This window comes from Nerophis lumbriciformis, linkage group LG12 (genome assembly GCF_033978685.3).
Source record: "Nerophis lumbriciformis linkage group LG12, RoL_Nlum_v2.1, whole genome shotgun sequence".
Taxonomy (NCBI): Eukaryota; Metazoa; Chordata; class Actinopteri; order Syngnathiformes; family Syngnathidae; genus Nerophis; species Nerophis lumbriciformis.
In genome coordinates this window covers 36,772,594-36,798,145 of record NC_084559.2, presented here as the reverse complement: position 1 = coordinate 36,798,145, position 25,552 = coordinate 36,772,594, and the positions used below count along the sequence as shown (strand labels likewise).

Genomic DNA, 25,552 nt, shown 5'->3' with positions numbered 1-25,552 from the left:
ACAATAATTGCTGTATGTTAACTAATTTTCAGACAAAATTAAATATATGCAAGCTATACACTGACTACTCTTAAGGTACTGTAAATCCAGGTTTAATTTCTATAGTATTGAGCCCTAACCAGAAATAATACAATGGTTGCTTAAATATAGTACAGCCTTTAAGAATAATATGTAATATACATTTTATAATTTATATATATGTATTATGTATGTAGGGCTTCACGGTGGCAGAGGGGTTAGTGCGTCTGCCTCACAATACGAAGGTCCTGAGTAGTCTTGGGTTCAATCCCGGGCTCGGGATCTTTCTGTGTGGAGTTTGCATGTTCTCCCCGTGACTGCGTGGGTTCCCTCCGGGTACTCCGGCTTCCTCCCACCTCCAAAGACATGCACCTGGGGATAAGTTGATTGGCAACACTAAATTGGCCCTAGTGTGTGGGTGAGAGTGTGAATGTTGTCTGTCTATCTGTGTTGGCCCTGCGATGAGGTGGCGACTTGTCCAGGGTGTACCCCGCCTGCCGCCCGATTGTAGCTGAGATAGGCTCCAGCGCCCCCCGCGACCCCAAAGGGAATAAGCGGTAGAAAATGGATGGATGGATGTATGTAATGTGTAGTCTAATTCAGATAAAATATGTAAACAAGATAATAGTTGGTTATTAAAAATGTCAGAGAGTTGATTTGATAATGCATTAGATTATCATGGCAACTTGTAACTTTGTAATGTTTCTTTCTTCCCCCTCATTTTACAGTCCTAACCGTAAGTATAATATAATATATATAATGTACATGTATCATGTCTGTCTTATTGTTGCATTCCGCCAAAAACAACCAGTTTTGCATGTCTGTTAAGTTATCCTTTATTCAATTTTGAATGGCTGTGCAATGGCTCAGTTGTAAATATATAGCCACTAGATGGCACTATATACTTTTATTATGAATTTTCCTGTGCCTATGGTTGAACTATTAAAAAAAGTGTAATTTTTCAGACACAATTTTGGCAACATGCGAATTTTGTAGCTCAAAGAGTTTTATTATGTCTTCTAGTTGAATATACGTTTGAGTAACTTATAGTCAGACAAGATTTTGGTACAATAAATGGGGTATTTTGCCTTAATAGGTGAAATATGTTAATCTATTTTACCAAAATCCTGTCTAACTAAAATTTATTAACATGCTTTTTGTCCTCCCGACTTCAATTAATATATTTTCGACCGTATAGCTTTATGTTGTACAACACATGGATAAAATGCACCCCATTAAACCTGACAACACAAAAGCATATAAACTGAATACCTTTTTTGTCGTGTGACATTAAATACCAAGTTGTATGAGAGTGCATATTTGATCTTTTTGGAATCCACTGATCCATGAAGACCTCAGCTTAGATTTTTCACCGCAGGAACTTTCCCATTTACCTGGGTTTTGGGGGGAATTGAGGGGATTATTATGATGCGTTCAAGAGGCCGTAAAACTCTTGAACGCATCATAATAATCCCCTCAATTCCCCCCAAAAATGGATTAACTCGCTGGAATATAAAGACAATATAACATACATCCATAAACGTGGACGCATATGCAAAAGTGCAATATATATATCTGTACAGTAATCTATTTATTTATATCTGCACCTTAGTGATTTTTTATCCTGCACTACCATGAGCTAATGCAACGAAATTTCCTTTTTATCTGTACTGTAAAATTCTAATTTGAATGACAATAAAAAGGAAGTCTAAGTCTAAATAAAGTCCCCCCTGTGTTTCCACCCAAAACTAACTGGGTAGATTTAGTTCTTCAGGAAGTTTTCGGAGTTCCTGCCTGCTAGGTGGGACTTTTGGAAGGTACCCGCAACCTTTTTGGGGGCAATCTGTGCTGTAGAACGCTGATTTTGTTGAACACAGTTGGGGGCGATCCTAAAACTTTTTTTTTCAAACACACGACCGCCATCAGAAAATGCAGGGCGACATGTTTATTTCCCATTTCTTGTGGATTTTTGATTCCAACAAACTTGACAAGGGAGAGAAAGTAGAACTAAAGGAGCTTTCAACATGCAGGAACTTTTGTGGGGTATTTTTGTGCTAAAGAACGCCGATCGGTAGAACTATCTTGGAATGTTTTACTCAGCCGTAGTCTTTAAACCATACGCAGTTGATTGTTGTTTATTTTTGGTTTATGAACTTAATATCAATGCGCAAAGCTACGAGAAATGGACTGACTCTTTTAAACGAATTCACAAAGTAGTATGAAGGCGACCTCAGTTGCTTACTATTCTGACTTTGTTTGACAAATATGAAATAAAGGAGGTAGTACACGAGTAAAATGACAGTAAATAACATCAAATATTAACTCTTTACTTTAGTAAACAGTTAATTTCAGTCAACTTGACTGAACAGAATGCTAATGCTAACAAGCTCAAGCGACGTGTTCATGTTGTCGGCTTGAGATAAAGACTGACATTTATTATTCATATATTGGGATCTTTCTGTGTGGAGTTTGCATGTTCTCCCCGTGACTGCGTGGGTTCCCTCCGGGTACTTTGGCTTCCTCCCACCTCCAAAGACATGCACCTGGGGATAGGTTGATTGGCAACACTAAATTGGCCCTAGTGTGTGAATGTGAGTGTGATAGTTGTCTGTCTATGTGTGTTGGCCCTGCGATGAGGTGGCGACTTGTCCAGGGTGTACCCCGCCTTCCGCCCGATTGTAGCTGAGATAGGCTCCAGCGACCCCGAAGGGAATAAGCGGTAGAAAATGGATGGATGGATGGATGTTATTTACATCTGAAATGGACCAAAAGGAATCGCTTGACCCTCATGAATTCATCATTTACCGAGAGGGCCACTTTTTGATTTTTTATGATCAATTCGATAAACTTTATTTTTTTAAATCATATCGTTTTGTATATTATTGCCCATACATCCATCCATTTTTTTACCGCGTATCCCTTTCGGGATCACAGGGGGTTCTGGAGCCTATCTCAGCTATAATCGGGCGGAAGACGGGGTACACCCTGGACAAGTCGCCACCTCATCGCAGGGCTGACACAGATAGACAGATAACAGTCACACTCACATTCACACACTAGGGCCCATTTAGTGTTGCCAATCAACCTATCCCCAGGTGCATGTCTTTGGAGGTGGGAGGAAGCCAGAGTACCCGGAGGGAACCCACGCAGTCACGGGGAGAACATGCAAACTCCACACACTTTGTATTTAATTTACTTAGACTTTACTAAAATAACTGTGACCTAATGTCTGTTTATTTACGTGATATCAGTGTAAAAATATACTTAACCACTCCTCCATACTACCCTGAACTGTGAAATGCGGTGGAAACACAATCTGTAATTGGAGTGCAGTTTGTTAAATGGAAATGTGAATGCTATTCGAATGTATGGTGAAGAACTCGGGGTCATATTGCTATTCTTGTATTCTTTTTGCAAATGTGTTGAGGGGATATTTCAGTGAGACTGATCTAAATCCAAAGTGAAGTCAAAGAGCCCAGAGAATAAGCTCCGTTATTGATCTGTAGTTCCTGCACAACGTCTTTGCTCCCCTCCAGTTAATCCACAGGGTCAGCTCTAATGACATTGAGGAGCTCCGCCGCCAGTCTACCATTTGCAATTTAGATGCAGGGTAGGGAGACAATATATGGGTAATAATGTGCAGGGAAAGTCAAGTAGAATGAGAGCTCGGTCCTAACACCAAAATGCAAGCACAAAATAATGTGCTTTAACAGTATGCCATAGTCACAAGTTCGTCTCTCAGTTTTAAGGTCAGGGTTTGTTTTATTTTGTCAGCCTAGATTTTGTGATTTAAGGGAGGTGCATTTCCTGTGCCTCACTTCAAATGTGGGAAATCGTTACACAGCTGTACCGAAATGAGATAAATTCCAAATATGAGTACGTGTGATGTTATACCCCGAGCATTTACAACTGACCGTGACTGTTTTTGAAAGGAGATGTTGTCCGTCTTGTGATAAATCTGCGAAGAAGGAGTTAACGACTAATTTTGTGCTGTTGTATTTTTTATTTTTTTGCACCCCCCAGAAGAATTCCTGTGGCAAAACAGGAAGCCACAGGGGGAACAGTTACCAGCCCTAATCTTGTGCAGATCCTCTGATAGCTTTCTGCACCGCAAACAATAGTCGTCAGGGCTGAGGTGGCTCTGAATGTTGCTGAAAGATGGGACAACCAGGCAAAACTGATCTGTCTGTTTTTTCGGTAAGGTGTGGTCATTTGAAAACACTTGTGCCGCCACAAGATGCTTTTGTTTATATACTTTAAGAGCACAGCAACCCAGTATTTTACAACCCCTGTCTTCTGCCTTCACATCAGATCTGCATACTGTATATCCAGACTTTAAAAAAACATAACCATTGTCTGTTTTGAATGTGTTAGTGGAATACTATACATTACAATAACAGTCTATCCAATCCCCAGTATAAAATTACCGAATTCCAGATGGAGCCCTGCGGGGTCTTCAAGGAAGGAAGTTAAAAAATACTCTTGAGTGTAAACCTGAAGTGTGAGTTGATTTACCCTAAGATGGGAAACTCTGTGTGTCGGGTTTCATCTGATCTGAGTTAGTTCAATCAATCCTGAGTATAATGACTCTTGAGTTAAGACTACAATAAAAAACATGATTATTGGAGCGCTGATTCTACGATTCACGATAATAACTGGTGACAAAAAAGGCAGATTTTCTTTAACCAGCTGGGACTGAAATGGTTAATATGTGTTTGTGGTGAGTATGAACATTTTTAGAAATAAGAATAATATTGTTTTTATTATGTAGATATTTTTGTGAGAATATGTGCACAAAACCTACACACGCGTGTTTATGACCTCCTATTATTAAGCTATAGGACTTAATATCACTGTTCTCCTCTTTGGCAGCTACCGTATATTTGCTTTTATTCTTCTGGGAGGACTTTGTTGAATTTTGGTGGGTCTACATGAATTTCTTATCATGAAGAACATTTGTGAGGTCAGATGTCACTGAGGTTAAATGAGAAGATTATCTCAAAGGTGTTTGATAGGGGTTGAGGTCAGAGCTTTCAAATACTATATTGACCTGAATATGAGTCTGAAAAAGATGGTTTGTATTATATTCGGGGTTTAGAGATTTACGGTAAATCCCCGCTATCCGCGAAGTTTGCGTTCCAAGATGCCCAGTAAGTAGCAAAAAACTGAACAAATAGATGTACTTATAAAAAGTCCTGTCTTTGATTCTCTAAATCAGGGGTGTCAAACGTACGACCCGAGAGATGATTTGAAATGAGTTGAACATTTTGAATGAAAGAAACTGCTGTTCTCAATGTGTCCACTGAAGGTCACAATAGCAATTTTTTGTATCCCCTGCTGCAAGAGCGTGCATGACTTCACAGGGGGCAAAGCTATGTGCCCGGTTAAGATAGAGGACTGGGGACCCATTATCTGGGTGCACATAAATATGCTGAAATAATATGTATCCCCTTCTAACTTCATGTGTGATGAATGAAATGAGTCCAAATTCACAAGTTTTGTTGTGGATGATGCAGTACATCAGTTGAGGAAAATTAGTAAATTACAATAATAACACCCCGTAATTTGATTTTGATATTATTATTTATTCCATCTTCTGATAGATTAAAAATTAACACCAATGGGAGCATTTTAAAACTCTGCCAGACTCAATTCCACATATTTGACTGATGAATATTATCACATCATTTATTCAGAAAGTATAAATCAAGACAAATGAAAATAGACTACTATTAACAGCAACATGTAAGTGTAAAAAAACACATTAAGTTGTCTTTATTTTTAAGTTATCATGCCATGATTTTACCAGTTGGGCCCACTTGGGAATAGATTTTCCTCTGTGGCTCCAGAGTTAAAATTAGTTTGACACCTTGTAATATGCCTTTTTTGGTTATGAAACAAATGTTATATTAAGTTGTACATATTAAGAAACAATTACAGAGTATACCAGTGTTGGTGGTGAGGTTCATGGCTTTTGAGGCATTGACTCCCTTCGTTATTTGTTTTAATGTCAATATATTGTGCTCTAATCAATGTTAATACATATTTCTCATTAAGAGCATAACACACACACAAAAAGAAAATAATTAATATTTGGTATGAATAAATAATTTTAAACAATTTTGAAATACTTGATCCTATTAATTTATTTTTATAAAGTTAAACATTTGTTGTCTTTTCATTATTGTATTCAATGTTAATGGGCCTATCCTTCTCCAAGAAAACGTGGTACTTTATAAAAAGTAAGATTGCCTTTTGTTTTGAGAAGTTTCTCCATCTTGGCAGCCAGATTCATTCATTTATTCAGCAGAACATTTTCTTTATTCCATCTCACTTGTTGCTGAATCTTGCTGACACAGTGACGCTGTTGTTTGTTTATTTCAATGAAAACAATTTAAAACCCCGCTGGCGGTGGCTTTTCCTCTCTGTAGTAAGAGAGCAGCGACGAGCCCTTACCAGCTCACTTATGCACCTCCCACTTTACGGTGAGAAAGGGAAGTTATGCGCCTTTGTGTATGATTTATTTCTATTTTATTGACCGATTAGCAAGAATAATGATGTTACATTTCCATTAAATAGATTGTCGTTGTTTGGACGAGGAATCTGACTTGACTATTAACCTTGTATTCCCAGGTATGTTGGGAGGATGTTCCGAGATGGGAGCAGTTGGGAGGCCCGCTGTCGGACATGGACCTTGCCGTGCCAACACGCTGCAAGCAAACTGGATGCGGCATAGAGTTGTAGCTTCGATCATTTCGCTCAGCCAGGAAGCCTCCCTCACTACTCTCCTCTGTCAACGGTAATGGTCCTTCCGCAGGTTTACCTACGTAAACCTTTTTACAACTTTTACTTCCTAGTCTACATTAAATGGATGTGACTTCCCTTTCTCTATCCGTGACCAGGGCAACACTTTTTTTTCCAGAGAGCAGCTATGGTAATATACAGTATCTTTTAAATGAAAAAACAAATGTCATTCCAAAAATGCCAGTACACACCCAAACGCATCACTTAAATTTGTTTTAATCAGCTCTTTAAGTCATCTATCCGGTAAAGAAATATAAAATAATATTGCTGAAAAGACGGTATGTCTAATGTTTTTATTTTTGACAGTCCCTATATGTCGACAAAAATACATAGCTATTTTTTAAATGTACTAAATAAAGACACAAAACAGCGACCACATAACAATTTCAGTCTTGATAGATCACACTGTGTGTGCTAAATGGTTATATATGCATTTTCTTTTTCCCAGTATATATTCTGCTTCTGCATATAAATGAAGACAGACACGCTAAATTGATGGTGCTTCTTATTTTGCTCCTTTGAGAGTAAATCAGCTTTGCTTGTGCAATCGACATTGCACGTGTTTTAATACACCTTAAGTAGCTCAGGCCCTATGTCTAGGCCACTTGAATAGTCTGGTTATGTAAACTTAAAAAAATACCATGTATTTTAAACTCAATTGACTTAATTCAAACATTTTTGTTGTTCTGTAGTGCACATACTGTAAACATAATTTAATGAGCAGCTGCCTCACTACTGGTGCTTGAAAAAAAACATCTGAACACAACCTACGTATTCTACAGTATTCATGTTTCAGGTTCATGTCTAGATCACCGTTCTATCTCAGAGAAAAGGTGTGTTGTCTCAGTAAAACAAAAGAGTTGCTTTGTCCCCATGTCAGGTTAAATCCTCCCTCAGCAATTATCGTTCACCTTGCAAAGACCTTGGTCGGGAACACGGTGACTGTGCTTTAAGAAGTAGTGGTGCATAAAGACACTGTGACGCTACAGGCAAAGAAATAACTTTTTTGAGCTATCTCGTTTGCCTTAGTTTTATCTTTTTAAACTCTTGTTTCCCCATATTTGACATTCTAAGTAGGATTCTGTGCACGATGCAGGTTGACACATGTTAAGACAACACTCTTTCCTAATCCTGAATGAGTTGTCACACACTCAAGTGCAGCTCAAGGTTTTGGCAGCAAAGTTACATCAACCTGAGCAACATTTATTTGTGAAAATGATTACGCATCGCGGTCTGAAATCACTTTGCCGCTGAAGCATTAAGGCGTTGTCTGTCAGAGCTAGGGGAAATATTTGCCTTCAGCAGTTTAGCTCTTTCAAAATCAAAGCTGCCTGCCAGCAAGCGAGTTCCTCGAAATCAAATCCAGTCAATCGTCCCTCCAAACTTCCACTTGGTGAGGAAAAAGACTCTTGTCACTCAAACAGTTGCTGGAAACCAAAACATACCCTATAGTGGAACCTCTAAAGTCGAACGCCCCACAACTCAGGATTTGACCTTGGAGAAAAATACACTTTAATGTTGCAACAACCTTCCATGTTCAAACTGGCAGTATGTATGATACCGCACGGGTTCTTAGCTCAACTTTCAGATCAGCAAGCGTCAAGGTTTAGCGCTATAGTTTTTGTACCTTTTTTTTTATATAAAGAGGACCAGCCAGACGATAAGAACTACCTAGAAGTTCGAGTATAAGGACTCATTTTTAAGAATCAGGTTTTTTGGGGTGAGGCTCTGGATTATGGGGGCTATTCAGGAATGTAATATTATTTGTTTCACGATGTAGTCACAGAAAGGGTCCAACTCCTAGAATCATACCGTCTGTTTGTCATCCTCTATCAACCAGGAAGTTGCCTACTTAGACAATGTCCACACGAACACAAATACTTTAACAACTCATATGCGTACATTAGGGGGGCTCGGATTTTTATTTATCCGATTCCTAATCGATTCATAACTTACAAAAAATTATTTTTATTTGTTGTTAAAATATATATTTTTTTTTTTTCAGAATCAAAATGTTTTGTGACATGTAACCTGTTTTGAAACTCCATCTATCCATCCATCCATCCATGGATGGATGGATGGATGGATGAATGGATGTTTTGAAATTGTTTTATTATAATTGCTACGCCAAATAATGCATTGAGAGAATCGGTTTGAATTGTTTCTTAATCAAGTTCAATTGAGAATCGATTCTGAATTGAGTTGTCACCCAAGAATCGGAATTATATCGAATTGTGAGGTGCCCAAACATTCCCAACTCTGGTGTACATATACATATATAAATTATATTCGTTTTGCCTTCTTGTCTTCATGCAAAGGCATACTTTATCGTAAATTCCGGACTATAAGCTGCTACTTTTTTCTTACGCTTTGAACCCTGCTGCTTAACAGACGGACCGGCTAATTTATGGATTTTTTTGGCTGACGGCAATAATAAAAATAATTTTATAGAAAAAAAACCAAGCCAAAATACGGACAGAGTGTTTTATTGTTTGTGCTATAGCGCCATCTTTTAGACAAATTTGCTAACTGCAGGTGCTGCAGAGTTCTTCCATTAATCAGTACTGCTTTTTTTTTTTTCAACCGGAATACTGTAGTCTTCTAGTCGTCCATAGCGTTCTCTAAGCAACGTTTGTATGTTTTACTACAGGGGTCGGGAACCTTTTTGGCTGAGAGAGCCATGAAAGCCAAATATTTTAAAATGTATTTCCGTGAGAGCCATATATTTTTTTTTAACACTGAATACAACTAAATGCGTGCATTTTTAAGTAAGACCAACATTTTTAGAGTATAATAAGTCTCTCATTCTTTTTAACAACATTGTTATTCTGAAGCTAACCAATAATAAATAAAATACTTCTTACCATTAATGCGACTTCTTGAACAGGTGCGGTAGAGAACGGATGGATTAATTAAAATGCATGAGAATGTTTTATATTTTGAACGTTATTTTTAACACTGTGATTACCAGCGGAATTATTCAGTACTTATCCTGTTAAGTAATGTCAGCTAAGATTTATCTGAGAGCCAGATGCAGTCATCAAAAGAGCCACATCTGGCGCTAGAGCCATAGGTTCCCTACCCCTGTTTTACAACATAACTAAAACTGTTTGTACATACTAAACCATGATATCTGTAGTAGTGTTTTCATGCATATTTGTATGTGCTATTGTAATGTAATGATGCTAGCGTCCTTTGCATTAGCTAATATGCTAGCACGTTTACAGGCGTCTGTGTTAGTATTATTAACTTACACTGGGATTATGTTTGTATTGTGTCAGTTTCACAAATTCCTTAGTAAACTCACCAAGACGTTACCGTAGTTATAGAGTCTGTTTAGCTGATTGGAGAGCTAACTTCTGCAGCTAGTAGGTCCATGGCAAGGACTTCTGTTTTGTTTGATCAGCCTTTAACTGCTGTTTTACAGGCCCAGTTTGGAAACAATTAAGGTATGTAAATAAATATTTACAGACTATTACTGTGTAAATAACTCATATCGGAAATATCTCTAGCTTGTAGTCCGGTGCGGCTGATGTATGGAAAAATATATTTTTCTTTTAAAATTTAGTGGGTGCCACTATATGGAAAAATATATTTTTCTTTTAAAATTTAGTGGGTGCCACTTATATGTCTGTGCGCTCTATAGTCAGGAAAATACGGTACTTACGTGTTTTGGTTCCATTTGGGCATTGGTAGTTGAAGGCCTTGCATCCGCCTTATAATTTTGAGTTAACTAGACAAAATGCAAATAATTCTTTTACGACCCAAGTTTTTAAGTTTACATTACATCACACATGTGGTTGACAGTAGAGAAGGGATTCAAATGGCCCCATTCCTGCGTAGATCTCGCGTGAGAAAAATTGGGGAGGCTGGGTAATCATTTTGCAATGCAGTCTGCTGAAAGTTGGAATTACCACAAGAGACATTTTAAAATATTCAAGACTCTACTGCCGTCTGGCGGCTAAAGTGTATAGTGCACCTCCCCAATTCGTCACGTTTCATGTGTCAGGTAAACCACAACTTTTCAACAAATTTTCGCTTATTTATTTGTCTTCAATGACTATTGCGGAAGGACCATCATAACAAAACTAGATAAATAATTTCTGACCATACTTTTGCATACATCATGTGACAGACGCTTAGAAAGTTACAACCACTGCATTTGTCACAACCAGTCTGCTCTAGTTTCCATCTGGACCAATAGGAGCCTTTCAGGCCCAAGAGTCTGCCAGTGTATCAGTAGAAGAAGGCAGTTAACGTGGGCACACAACCTGTGTCCTGACCTTGATACCAGATCATCCATCATTTAGGCTTGGGGAAGGATTGAGGGTTAAAGGTGTTTCTGAATGAAAGACTCTTCAACCCACCTTAAAGCCGTCATCAAATTAACAGTAAAGTTAGTTTTTGGGGAGAAGGTGATGCTTCCAGGCTCCCTTTGAACATGGGTTATGTTTATTTACTTTTGCTGACCGAGATCACTAACTTTTTTTTTTAAATGGCTATTGGAATGATATTTATTTCAAAATGGCTTAAAAAATAAGATGGACCGGGTCCAATTTTTCGGAAATATTGCACAAATGCACACCACAGAGGTCCCTGAACTTGATATTAAATCTCGTAGAGTCAATTATTAGACATTGCTTTATGGCAAGCATTTTGCTAATAATCAAAAACATATTTGTTTCAAAGGGAACAATAGAAGTGACAAAGCAAAGCCGAACCAATAACTAAAAATAAAAGTATTTTAGTTTGCGGTGCAAGTCTGTGCGGTAGAGTCATACGTAGTTAGCATATCTGGCTCACGATTATTCTCTGTGTGAAGTTTGCATGTTTGCCGAGTGATTGTGAAGGTTATGTCGGGGTATTCCATCTTTCTCCTATTATTATGGGATTTAGGAGACTACGTCCCGAAAATATGCATGTTAGGTTAAGAAGTGGAGATTCTGTATTGTCCATGCGTGCAAGTGTGAGTGTATGTTCGTCTCTTTGTGCCCTGTGATTGACTGGCGACCAGTCCAGGGTGTACACTGTCTCTCAGTCAAAGTCACCTGGGATAGTCTCCAAATGACCTAATAAGGACAAGTGGTATACAATAGTCTGGGATGAAGTATATGGTTCTAAATGTTGTGTTGCAGCTGTGCCTCACACATCTTGTTATCATTCATAAGTCAAAAACAACATGTGAAGAAGCTGGACATTCGATAATTTGCCAGATTGATCAATAGACAGAAGGATGCCGTCTCATGTCATATTTTGGGACATTCTCATCTGCAGCCTTTCTTACACATAATTCTCTGTGGCTGCCCCACTGAAGCTTGTCTGTTGGTGTGCTGGCTTATCCACATCAGCACCCGGCGCACGTTCCACCCAGCTCAGATCATCAGGAATTTCACCAATGGAAAAACCTGCTTAGAATTCAGAGAAAGGCAGTGCATATATCTCTAATTGTGAGAGAGTTTTGTGCTTTTGCTCAGTCACATTCTTTTCTTTATAGAGCCAGACAGAAATGATAAGAGAGAAAAGTATTTTTTTTTGCCCAAACCAGGATATCTGAACTTGTATGCACATCTTTCTTTAAAACTTTCAATATCCTCAGTGCCTGAGAGATAACTGATGTTTTTCAGTTTAGATTAAAATCTGCATCAACACAACAAATGATTTGGTCAGAATCACTGCATATATCCTAGAGAGTACAATGAAAAAATTTCACCTACGTAATTATTTCACATCTGTTGAGGAGAACCGCTTGAGGCCCCTTTAGTAACAAACCATTTAACTGCTGCCTAATTACTGTATGAATCACCATTGCCTATAAAAAGTCTCAGACATTCAGTGTACTTTATTTCAGTAATGAAAAGGGTATTTGCTAGGTATGTAACAAAATAGTCAACTCACAATACAATATAAGGCTCATGATACAAAATACTCACAATACACAATTAGAATTAACTACCTTGTTGAAGTTCAAACATTAGCAGAAAATAAATTATGTAATTACATCAATAGGCCTTCCGTCCTTTCTGGTGCATAGGCCATAAACAGTTGTCTTCCCGTGGTCCGTCCTTGGCTAGTCGTCCCAGCTGAAGTTCTATTTTCCAACAGTCTGACGTCTGTAAATGTATAATGACGGGAACAAGGTCGGGAGTGAGAGTGTAGCTGGAGCGGTCTGCAAGTCAAGTCAGTCGGCTGTCGATCTTGTGATTGTTGATCAACCATCTCCTCGTCGTCCTTTCAACACCCGAGCAAAAGCTACCGTATTTTATACACGCACAAAAACATCAGAATCCGAGAGACTTGTAACTGCAGTCTCCCTTTTTGAATATTCTACGCCCCCCATAGTAGTCACTTATGATTTTTCTCCCCCCCCCTCCTCCCCCTGCTCATTTTGTTAGTTATTAATGGAAAAGGGACTAGAGAAGAAACAATTTCCATTGCATAATAAGGAGTTGTGATTGAAAGATAATAGCATACAGCAAGGCTGTAACGATTAGTTACAGTTGATTTGATTCAGAATTTGTGGTTGCCGATACGATTTAGGGAAGATAACATTTTTTTTAAACGATACGATCTGAAACTATTCAGTGAGCTGAAATTGGTAGAATGTTTGGCTAAAAAGTTACTGAATCAGTGGGACTGTGAAATAAATACTGGACACCGTAGGTGTAGTTTTCAATATTCCTGTTATTTTAATGAATTGATATATTAATCAATACAAACAAGCAAGTAAACAACAATTAATGGCCAATGCGTTCACATATTATTTGAATAAAGTGCGAAGAACACTTTTGGTTGAATTAAAAAGAGGAAACATTTTCTGCTCTCGTTTTCAAATTGAAGCAAATTTTGAAAAAACTACAGTAAACAACATTTTAACAGTAGATGTACTTGCTACTTCTGCTTTTGTTTTTCATCACAAAATCATATAATATTAATATCAAAACTAAAGTACAACCAACATCTCTTCAGGTTGAAATAACAGTAGGTTAACCCGCTACTCTTGCTGATGTTTTACAATACAGAAATAATACAAAATAAATTATTATAAACAATTAAGTGCGACCAAATATTTACAGGTTAAATGAGAAATAGTTTGACCTGCTACTACTCTCATTTTAATAAACAGCTACGATAGCAGAAAAATTAAAACACATGCAAACGCCACAACACAATGCATAACACAGCAACTATGCGCCAAACTCGAAAATTCAAAGACAAAACAGCAGTGACAGCGGACAAGTTTCAGCAACTTTCTGAGACGGAAAGTTGAAAACAGTGTAATGAACGTAGTTGGAAAAGTAAGTGAAGTGCGACCACTTTTTCAGTCGTAAATAATATATTTTTACTTTTTCAATGATACTACTATAATGTTCAGGAAGTTGGTGCGTCGCCGTAACTTGATCCCCTGCCACTTCGGTTGTGTCCGTCACGCCTTTTGTGGCTTAAAGTTGTGATGGTGCTTTATAATATTGTGTTGTGGCACATGTATTTGTTGTGGCTTTTGCAATTGTGCTGTAGCTGAAAGTTGTTGTGTTGTAATTTATGATTTTATCTTGTTGCATTGGTATTGGTTGTGACCTTTCTCAGCCACCGTAGCTACCCGCCATTCTTGTTTTCCCGACTGATGGCGATGACTGCACAGACGGGCAGACAGACTCGTTTAACTTATCATTAAACGTGTTAAACTTCATATAAAGTCTGTCGTTCTTAAATGTTTTCCTTGTTCTAGTATCGATAAAACTGATCAATTTCATTTCAAAACAATGTTGGATCCATACCTATTTTGCGAAAGGGAAATTTGCCGATGTGGTTGAATCTAAGGAATATAAATCGATATATCGGTTAATCGTTACACCCCTAGTATATAATGAAGTATAGACATAAAATAACAGTTGTGCAGTTAAGTAATATAATATAATTTGTATTGTGATCTAATAATGAAAACATGTTTTCTTTAATCTTTGACTTTTTAGAAAAGTCTTACAAAAAACGGTCACGGTAAAGACTTGGTCATCTTATATTCTGGTCAAAACCGTATTCAGTTGTATTGCATTGAGTTGACTGTGAGTTAAATGTGTGTTGCTGCATTCCTATTTGAGTAGGTACTGAGGTTGACCCGATACCAATATTTTGTTACCGGTATGTATTTCGATGCTTTTCGATACTTTTCTAAATAAAGGGGACCACAAAAAATCGCATTATTGGCTTTATTCTAACAAAAAATCTTACGGTACATTAAACATACGTATGTTTCTTATTGCAATTTTGTCCTTAAATAAAATAGTGAACAAACGAGACAACTTTTCATTTATTAGTAAGGCTCTTAATTTAGCTGCTGACGTATACAGTAACATATTGTGTCATTTATCATTCTATTATTTTGTCAAAATTATTAAGGACAAGTGGTAGAAAATACATTGTTAATCTACTTGTTCATTTAATGTTAATATCTGCTTACTTTCTCTTTTAACATGTTCTATATACACTTCTGTTAATATGTAATAATCACTTATTCTTCTGTTGTTTGGATACTTTACATTAGTTTTGGATAATACCACAAATTTGGGTATCGATCCGATACCAAGTAGTTACAGGATCATACAATGGTCATAATTTAAGTCCTCATGTGTCCAAGGACATATTTCTTGAGTTTATAAAGATATTATAAATAGAAAAATAAATTAAAAAATAGATTTTGTGATGCTTAAAAAATAGTGATGTAATCATAGCCGTATCGACTAGATACGCTCCTGTACTTGGCATCATTACAGTGGATGTCAGGTGTAGATCCACCCATGGCGTTTGTTTACATTGTGACGCTACGGTCTGTAGTGGCGCATGTTTAGCTATTCCTCGTCCTGCAGGGATGATACTTGTAAGAAACATACTTTATTTGTCGCCATAAAGGCGAGGATTAGTGATTTAGAAGTAGCTAAAACATTGTAGCCACTAGCTAGCCATGTCTTAAAGCACCTCTTCCTGAGGGAGTTTCGGTGTTATAACTTCACCTTTATCGTTAGTTTTTAAGACAAAATGCATCCATTCTCCCTTTTCTGTCTACACACTGTGTCTGCTTGTAAGTACTCTGTGATTGTGCGCTGCCGAACATGCTCCTCTGCTCGTAAACCAGCAATGTCATGACGTGACGACGACGCGCCTGTTAAAAAAAAGGGGGTGGGCGGGGGCACCGGTACTTTTTAGAGGCGGTATAGTACCAAAGATGATTCATTAGTATCGCGGTACTTTACTAGAACCGGTATACCGTACAACCCTAGTAGGTACATATACATATACATCAGCAGTCAGATGACATATTTGGCCTAGATGATAAAATGCCAATAGTCAATAAGAGACAATAAGTCCCCCAAACCGTAAAGCAGGTCATATGTGGCCGTACAGTGTCCATCCAGATTAGTGTGAAGAATTAGATCTGTGCATTCGTGTTGGCATGTTGGTGGTCTGTACATCGGCAATCACCTTCAGGTAGCAGTTTGACTCCATACAGAGTGCCAAGGTTCTAATTACCTCCAGATTTTTTTGAGCAAGTCATGCAGAGGGTTGGTAACTTTTTCCACCATTAGCAAAACCCGTGGTTGGGACACCCTCTTCATCAGCAGAAAGGAGGGGGAAGGAAGAGCCTAATGGACCAGGCAGTTTCAAGACGCCCCTGCCCATGGACCGGAGGAGTCTCATGCGTTTTACTTTGTTCGAGCTGCGTACGTGTTTGTGAGCCACATAGACTTCATTCTCGCCTGAGTGTTTGCGCACACAATACTGAACTGTATCTGTGAGTGTGCGTGTGACCCTGCAAGTATGAAGCACTTGTCTAATTGTGATGAAATGGATGTTCGATCGGGCGAGCCAGAAACCATAAAAACAACCTGTGTTCACTCAAACAAACCATGTGCAATGAGTGAAATGAAAGAGGACATTACCATACTTCACAACCATTGCGGCTTCATTTCAAAACAATATGACAAGGAGTAGTATTGCTCATGCTCCATTATACACCATTATTCACTGATGCGCTTAATTTTGTAAACTTCAATGCCAATTAATCTCAAGAACCTCTTTTGTGCAGAAACTTATAATCGGTTGCTAATTAGTGTCCTTGCTGACAGACAGCCTCAGTGGAAATATCCGATTATACCAGGCTTAGTAAACAAAAGACTGTTTTCCCAACATGCCAACACTTGTACAGTATTGCAAGAGAGGGACGACATTATCTGTGTGTGCCAGAACAAGACAGGCGATAAACAAACAGATTACACTTGCCATTTGCAATACTGTCGTCCACAGGCATGAAATTTGGAAAAAGAGACAGATGATGCTAGAAGACAAAAAGAGAGACAAAAATAGCAGTTTAACCTACAAAGTCAGATGGTGCAGACCTCCGCCAAGGCTGAATCATGTATCACTGATAATCAATAGAGGACCTGTTCTGCCATGTGCTTAAGATTCTGCACTGCAAAGAGCTGTGAAAATATGAGATAAAAAGACTAGATTTTTGGAAAAATTACAAAGCCCAAAACCAGTGACGTTGGCACGTTGTGTAAATCGTAAATAAATGATAAATAAATTAAATGGGTTATACTTGTATAGCGCTTTTCTACCTTCAAGGTACTCAAAGCACTTTGACAGTATTTCCACATTCACCCATTCACACACTGATGGCGGGAGCTGCCATGCAAGGCGCTAACCAGCAGCCATCAGGAGCAAGGGTGAAGTGTCTTGCCCAAGGACACAACGGACGTGACTAGGATGGTAGAAGGTGGGGATTGAACCCCAGTAACCAGCAACCCTCCGATTGCTAGCACGGCCACTCTACCAACTCCGCCACGCCGTCCCCTTGATTTGCAAATTATTTTCAACTGTAATCAAATTAAATAGACTGCAAAGACAAGATATTGAACGTTAGAACTGGGAAACAATTTTTTTTGTGCAAACAATCATTAACTTCGGACCTTAATGCCAGACGTTGCATTAAAGTTGGCACAGGGGCATTTTATTACCACTGAGTTACATGGCCTTTCCTTTTAACAACACTCAGTAGACGTATGGAAACTGAGGAGACCAACTTTTGAAGCTTTTTAGGCAGAATTATTTCCCATTCGTGCTTGATGTACAGCTTAAGTTGTTCAACAGTCCGCAGTCTCCGTTGTGGTATTTTAGGCTTCATAATGCGCCATACATTTTCAATGGGAGACAGGTCCAGACTACAGGCAGGCCAGTCTAGTACCCGCACTCTTTTACTATGAAGCCACACTGTTGTAACACGTGCAGAATGTGGCTTGGCATTGTCTTGCTGAAATAAGCAGGGGCATCCATGAAAAAGACGTTGCTTGGATGGCAACAAATGTTGCTCCAAAACCTGTATGTACCTTTCAGCATTAAAGGTGCTTTCACAGATGTGTAAGTTACCCATGCCTTGGGCACTAATACACCCCATACCATCACAGATGCTAGCTTTTGAACGTTGCGCCTATAACCGTCCGGATGGTTCTTTTCCTCTTTGGTACAGAGGACACGACGTCCACAGTTTCCAAAAACAATTTGAAATGTGGACTCGTCAGACCATAGAACATTATTCCATTTTAGATTATCTCGGGCCCAGTGAAGCCGGCGGCGTTTCTGGGTGTTGTTGATAAATGGCTTTCGCTTTGCATAGTAGAGTTTTAACTTGCACTTACAGATGTAGCGACAAATTGTAGTTACTGACAATGGTTTTTTGAAGTGTTCCTTAGCCCATGTGGTGATATCCTTTACACACTGATGTTGGTTTTAGATGCAGTACCGCCTGAGGGATCGAAGATCACGAGCCTTGCCGCTTATGTGCAGTGATTTCTCCAGATTCTCTGAACCTTTTGATGATATTACGGACCATAGATGGTGAAATCCCTAAAATTCCTTGCAATAGCTCGTTGAGAACTGCTCGACAATTTGCTCACGCATTTGTTCACAAAGAGGTGACCCTCGCCCAATCCTTGTTTGTGAATGACTGAGCATTTCATGAAAGCTGCTTTTATACCCAATCATGGCACCCACCTGTTCCAAATTAGCCTGTTCACCTGTGGGATGTTCCAAATAAGTGTTTGATGAGCATTCCTGAACTTTCTCAATCTTTTTTGCCACTTGTGCCAGTTTTTTTTAAACATGTTGCAGGCATCAAATTCCAAATTAGCTAATATATTGCAAAAAATAACAAAGTTTACCAGTTCGAACGTTACGTATCTTGTCTTTGCAGTCTATTCAATTGAATATAAGTTGAAAAGAATTTGCAATTAATTGTATTCTGTTTTTATTTACCATTTACACAACGTGCCAACTTCACTGGTTTTGGGGTTTGTACTAAAAACTAATGAAATTAACTGGCTGCATGGGCAGATAATTTTAGTTGATAAAACATCCTAGATTAAGATTTGTAGATTTAGAAATTAGCAGGACTTTTAAGAAAGAAATATGTATTTTATTCTGAAGCAAACAAAGGGTGATTCAACTTGCAATTGTTAAATTAAGCACCCCGAGGTGTTGCAGAATCATTAAACAATATTCTATATGGGGGTAAAATCAAAATATCTAACTTGAATAGCTATTTTCTACAATTGTAATATTTTTTAACTAAAATAGAAGAAATATAATCATTAATTCACACTAATATTAAGATTAATCATTGACTAAAAATAAGAAAAGGGCTCCTTAAACTAGGGAAATTTCTAGAAATAAAATTAAAATCTTGGCAAGTGGAAAATAATTTGCAGTGTAGCTTGACATCATTCGCCACCTGGACTTAAGTCTGTCACTACGCGCCTTCATCCAAGATGAGCACTCTGGGTGGAGCAACCCTTGAATGTGGGCGTTCCCAGTCCGATTCAAGTTTGCACGTATTCCCCTATTGATTTAAGCACTTTTCTTCTTACGTGCTCCTGATGTTGCAATAAGTCCAGCGCACAATTATATTGCACTTGAATTTGGGCTGTAGTGTACACCATACAATGTAAAATAATAAAAGTAACTTCCAGAAAGCTATCAAATACATTTTGATCGCTTCAATTGAGACACGTGGAAACATCAATTGGGATAGGTATATAGGGACCGTAATTCTGCTCTGAATGAACTATCAAAGCTCAAAATACACATTATTATCTCGGGAAGAAGAGTGTGACCACAGCGGAAGGGGACCGCACATATTGGCCGTGTTTGGGCATCCTGGGACTTACATACATTGATTTTGGCTTTATTCTGATCATTGAATTAGGGAACTATTTATTAGAAAATACATATATAACGTCTGGTCTATCAATTGGTTCAATAGATTTTTGTTTTCTTATTTATTTGACAGGGACAGTACAATTAAACATTGCTACCCATAGGTAACCCATGCCAAAGTACAAAATACTTCTAGCTACAGTCTAATTTGCAACCCTCATCCCAGGTTAGGCTTTAAAGAAAATGTGAGGAAAGTGAAAAACATACAAAAAGGTTAAGACAAGTACAAAATAAAAATACCGTCTTTGTCGGACTATAAGTCGCTCCGGAGTATAAGTCGCACTGGCCGAAAATGTATAATAAAGAAGGAAAAAAAACATATATAAGTCGCACTGGAGTATAAGTCGCATTTTTTGGGGAAATGTATTTGATAAAACCCAACACCAAGAATAGACATTTGAAAGGCAATTTAAAATAAATAAAGAATAGTGAACAACAGGCTGAATAAGTGTACGTTATATGAGGCATAAATAACCAACTAAGAACGTGCCTGGTATGTTAACGTAACATATGGTGAGAGTCATTCAAATAACTATAACATATAGAACATGCTATACGTTTACCAAACAATCTGTCACTCCTAATCGCTAAATCCCATGAAATCTTATACGTCTAGTCTCTTACGTGAATGAGCTAAATAATATTTGATATTTTACGGTAATGTGTTAATAATGAAAAATATGAAAAAAACTGCGATTTATAGTCCGAAAAATACGGTACATTAAAAATATTTGGCCCCATTTGTCCATTACTACACCCAGTTGTAGTGCTCACACTTCTGATTTTCCTTAAGCCACTTTTTCAGTTTTGTGGGGAAAAGTTTAATGTCCGGCTGTGACTTCAACTCCAGTGGCAAAGAATTCCACAGATGTGAGGCCTTCACTGAGAACGCAGACTGACCCAGAGTGGTCCGGCACCTTTTCACTCTACAGCTCCCACGTCTGCACACCTTCACTACTGTATCTTTGTCTTTCTTTACACATCACATCAGGGGCTAATCCATTAAGACACTTAAAAATGACAAACGTATACAATTATCAAAACTCATCACGTTATATATATTTTTGAGTAATATGGCAGTGATGACGCTTCATTGGTTTTTGGTCAAATATCTTTAGTGTTTGTTTATATAATGACAAATGACAACAGGAGCTTCACTACACATTTCATGGCCTGTCCCCAGACCATGACACAATAAGACATATGGGACAAAATCATTGCATGCATGTAAACTTGTGCAGCTTGAACAGATAAACAGTTAATATCAAACTGTCAGCAGCAAGCACACACACACACACACACACACACACACACACACACACACACACACACACACACACACACACACACACACACACACACAAACTGTCTAAGCATATCCTGACCCATCCATTTGTAATCAACAGAACTCTCACCATCACACATATCAGAATGTCTAAAATAACAAGGGCAGTGTGGCTCAGATGGTAGAGCGGTCATCCAGAAACGTCCTGGTACGAATCCAGCTTTGGCCATCCGAGTCCGTGTCGTTGCGTCCTTGGACAAGACACTTCAACCCCCTTACTTACATAGATTTGAATGACATTAACAAGCGCTTGGAAAACTCAATTTTCACACATCCCAAAAAAGTAATAATGAGCCCACCTTGATTCCAGACTTGGGCACTTGTCTCTCGTTCACGCAAAAGTGGACGTGTCCACAGGCTGGATGGGAGAATACCAATAGGTGAAATGTGCGTAACTCAAAACGTGTAGAAAAATACTTAAGTGCAAACGGGAGAATAGGGCCTCATATGAACGATAACTTGAGTTAAAGTTTCTTGCGGACCCAGTTTTTTTCAAGATCCAAGCGGGAAAATGGGATCAGAGTCCATTTGTGGACAACTTTGCTAAAAGTATTCACTCGATGATTAAAACATATTTCTTAATCATCATCAAATCACATCTAACCTCCTAAATCGGGGGTCGGCAACCCGCGGCTCCAGAGTCGCATGCAGCTCTTTAGCGCCGCCCTAGTGGCTCCCTGGAGCCTATTTCAAAAATGTATTAAAAAAGAAAAAGATGCGGGGAGAATATATTTTTTGTTTCATTATAGTTTCTGCATGAGAACAAACATGACACAAATCTTCCTAATTGTTAGAAATCCCACTGTTCATATCACTGATGAGAGTATTTGGCGAGTGCCGTTTTGTCCAACTAATTTCGGCAGACCTTGAACTCACCATAGTTTGTTTACATGTACAACTTTCCCAGACGCTGCTAAAGAAAGACGTGTTCATGCCACTAATTATTTCATTTTGTCCACCAAACATTTTAGGCTGTGTATGAATGCACAAAAGTGAGCTTTGTTGATGCTATTGACTTGTGTGGAGTGCTAATCAGGCATATTTGGTCAGTGCATGACTGCAAGCTAATCAATGCTAACATGCTATTTAGGCTACATATTGCATCATTATGCCTCGTTTGTAGCTATATTTCAGCTATTTAATTTCCTTTACTTATGTGCTGTGAGTAATGTACAGCAAAACAATAATTATCTTATATTATTTATCTTATTTATTCCTATAATTTCAGGTCAGCTTCTCGTGCTTAATCTTTTCTCCAAGTTTATACAGCAACTGACATTAAAGCTATAAAGGTTGTCTGTTTATTGCGTACAATCAGTTTATGGTGGGGTGAGGAAAACAAGGACGATTTGCGAATGTCAACTTGTCATGCCTAAATAAAAACGAGTCCTTGTTTATTAGCAATGTGTTTTCAAAAAAAGTCACAAAAACAGGTAAAAATGTATTCATACGAGCCAGATACAAAATGAGCAGAGCAAATTTGAATGTTATCCACATTATTCTCATCCAAATTATGTGTGAGACTTGCAAGCCATAATCGCCTTCTTTCTTTATAGACAATCACTCTGCACTTTGTTTTTCACAACTGTGTGCAGATACAGTAGTACTGTAGATGTTTTCATCTGTTTGCTCAATTTTGACACCCGCAAAAACGTTGCAAAAGTTAACCATTTAGGTTTAGCAGAGATGCTAACTGTCCTTTCACAGACAATACATTGTTGTGCTTTCCTCTACCGTTGCTGATGTTCTGGTTGTTGTTACATGGAAACACTTGATATGTCGCACCCTGTACCTTTTGCAAGAAAACACATCTATGGGAAAATCGGTAAAATTGCTGTTATGATGTTTGCCAATATTATTTCCAATTGGTTTACAATAGAGAGTGTATTTAGTTAGTTTACCCATTTTGTTTTACAATGTGAAAGAGCAATGAATGAAATTAGATATTTAACAATTCATTCTGGCCCTTTGATTTTCCCTAACGTCCTTGTACTTTTTTGTTCGTATGGGTATGAAATGGTCTTGAATTGTATTTATTATGGTCTTTAAAAGTCCTAAAAAGTCTTAAATTTGACTTGTTGAAACCCGCAGAGACCCTGAAATACAAACAGTACAGGCCAAAAATTTGGACACACCTTCTCATTTTCATGACTATTTACATCGTAGATTGTCACTGAAAGCATCAAAACTATGAATGAACACATGTGGAGTTATGTACTTAACAACAAAAAGGTGAAATAACTGAAAACATGTTTTATATTCTAGTTTCTTCAAAATAGCCACCCTTTGCTCTGATTACTGCTTTGCACACTCTTGGCATTCTCTGGATGAGCTTCGGGAGGTAGTCACCTGAAATGGTTTTCATTTCACAGGTGTCTTGAAGCTCATCCAGAGAATGCCAAGAGTGTCCAAAGCAGTAATCAGAGCAAAGGGTGACTGTTTTGAAGAAACTAGAATATAAAACATGTTTTCAGTTATTTCACCTTTTTTTGTTAAGTACATAACTCCACATGTGTTCATTCATAGTTTTGATTCCTTCAGTGATAATCTACAATGTAAATAGTCATGAAAATAAAAAAAACGCATTGAATGAGGTGTGTCCAAACTTTTGGCCTGTACTGTATGTAAAGTGGAACGTCTAATGTTGAAGTCTATGTATTTGAGGTCAACCTTGGATTTGTGTCGATATTTTCATCAATTGTGATTTTTTTTTAACATGAACCATGCAGTTAATGTTTTCAATAGCATTTCAACATTCTTAAGTGCCATGCAATGAAAATTAACTTGTGAAAATAACTTGCACACTTTTAGAATAAAAACTAGAGATGTCCGATAATATCGGACTGCCGATATTAACGGCCGATAAATGCTTTAAAATGTAATATCGGAAAATATCGGTATCGGTTTCAAAATTATAGGTATCGGTTTCTAAAAGTATAATTTATGACTTTTTAAAAACGCCACTGTGTACACGGACGTAGGGAGAAGTACAGAGCGCCAATGAACCTTAAAGGCACTGCCTTTGCGTGTCGGCTCAGTCACATAATATCTACAGCTTTTCACACACACAAGTGAATCCATGCATACTTGGTCAATAGCCATACAGGTCACACCGAGGGTGGCCGTATAAACAACTTTAACACTGTTACAAATATGTGCCACACTGTGAACCCACACCAAACAAGAATGACAAACACATTTCGGGAGAACAGCCGCACCGTAACACAACATAAACACAACAGAACAAATACCCAGAACCCCTTGCAGCACTAACTCTTCCGGGACGCTACAATATACACCCCCCCCTACGCCTTCCCCCACCTCAACCCTGCCCCCCTCAACCTCCTCATGCTCTCTCAGGGAGAGCATGTCCCAAATTCCAAGCTGCTGTTTTGAGGCATGTTAAAAACAATAATGCACTTTATGACTTCAATAATAAATATGGCAGTGCCATGTTGGCGTTTTTTTCCATAACTTGAGTTGATTTATTTTGGAAAACCTTGTTACATTGTTTAATGCATCCAGCGGGGTATCACAACAAAATTAGGCATAATAATGTGTTAATTCCACGACTGTATATATCGGTATCGGTTGATATCGGAATCGGTAATTAAGAGTTGGACAATATCGGAATATCGGATATCGGCAAAAAAGCCATTATCGGACATGTCTAATAAAAACAGATAAAAACCTCTGAACTTTATTGTGAAATAACAAAGGCTGTGAACGACAATGAATGATCTCTCTGGAGTTGATCTGATAAAACCCAGGAATATTACCCCTGACATTGTCACCCCTCTTCCTCCGTTGTCTTCCTCCCTATCTCTCTCAAACACATGGTTGTTGCATGTGAGAGGTTGTCATGGTTATCAACCTCGGGGGACTAATCTCAAAACCAAAAGTTCTGATTGTCTAAAATAGAACCAGCCACTGTCTCCTGGGGAAAGGGGTTCATTTGGCACCGGGAGGGGTGGTGACAGAGATGAGAAAAGTGTTGTGGGGGGGGGATAACAGACGAGAACAAGGCAGCATCCACTCCAAGTGGGTCACGTCGCAGGAGCATTGTGTAATCATAAACACTGCTGTCCCTGTGCTGCGCCCTTATTTTGCACACACACACTT

At 38.3% G+C, this 25,552-nt stretch overlaps 1 protein-coding gene across 2 annotated transcripts in view; it reads left to right on the top strand.

Annotated features, from left to right (window-relative positions):
• ssbp2b (single stranded DNA binding protein 2b) overlaps nt 1-25,552 on the top strand; it is a 316,774-nt gene that overhangs the window by 67,089 nt on the left and 224,133 nt on the right. For both annotated transcript variants that reach the window (XM_061986544.1, XM_061986545.1), the window contains exon 2: nt 6,652-6,817. In XM_061986544.1, the coding sequence (XP_061842528.1) occupies nt 6,652-6,817 (166 nt within the window). The remainder of the gene's footprint in view (nt 1-6,651; nt 6,818-25,552) is intronic.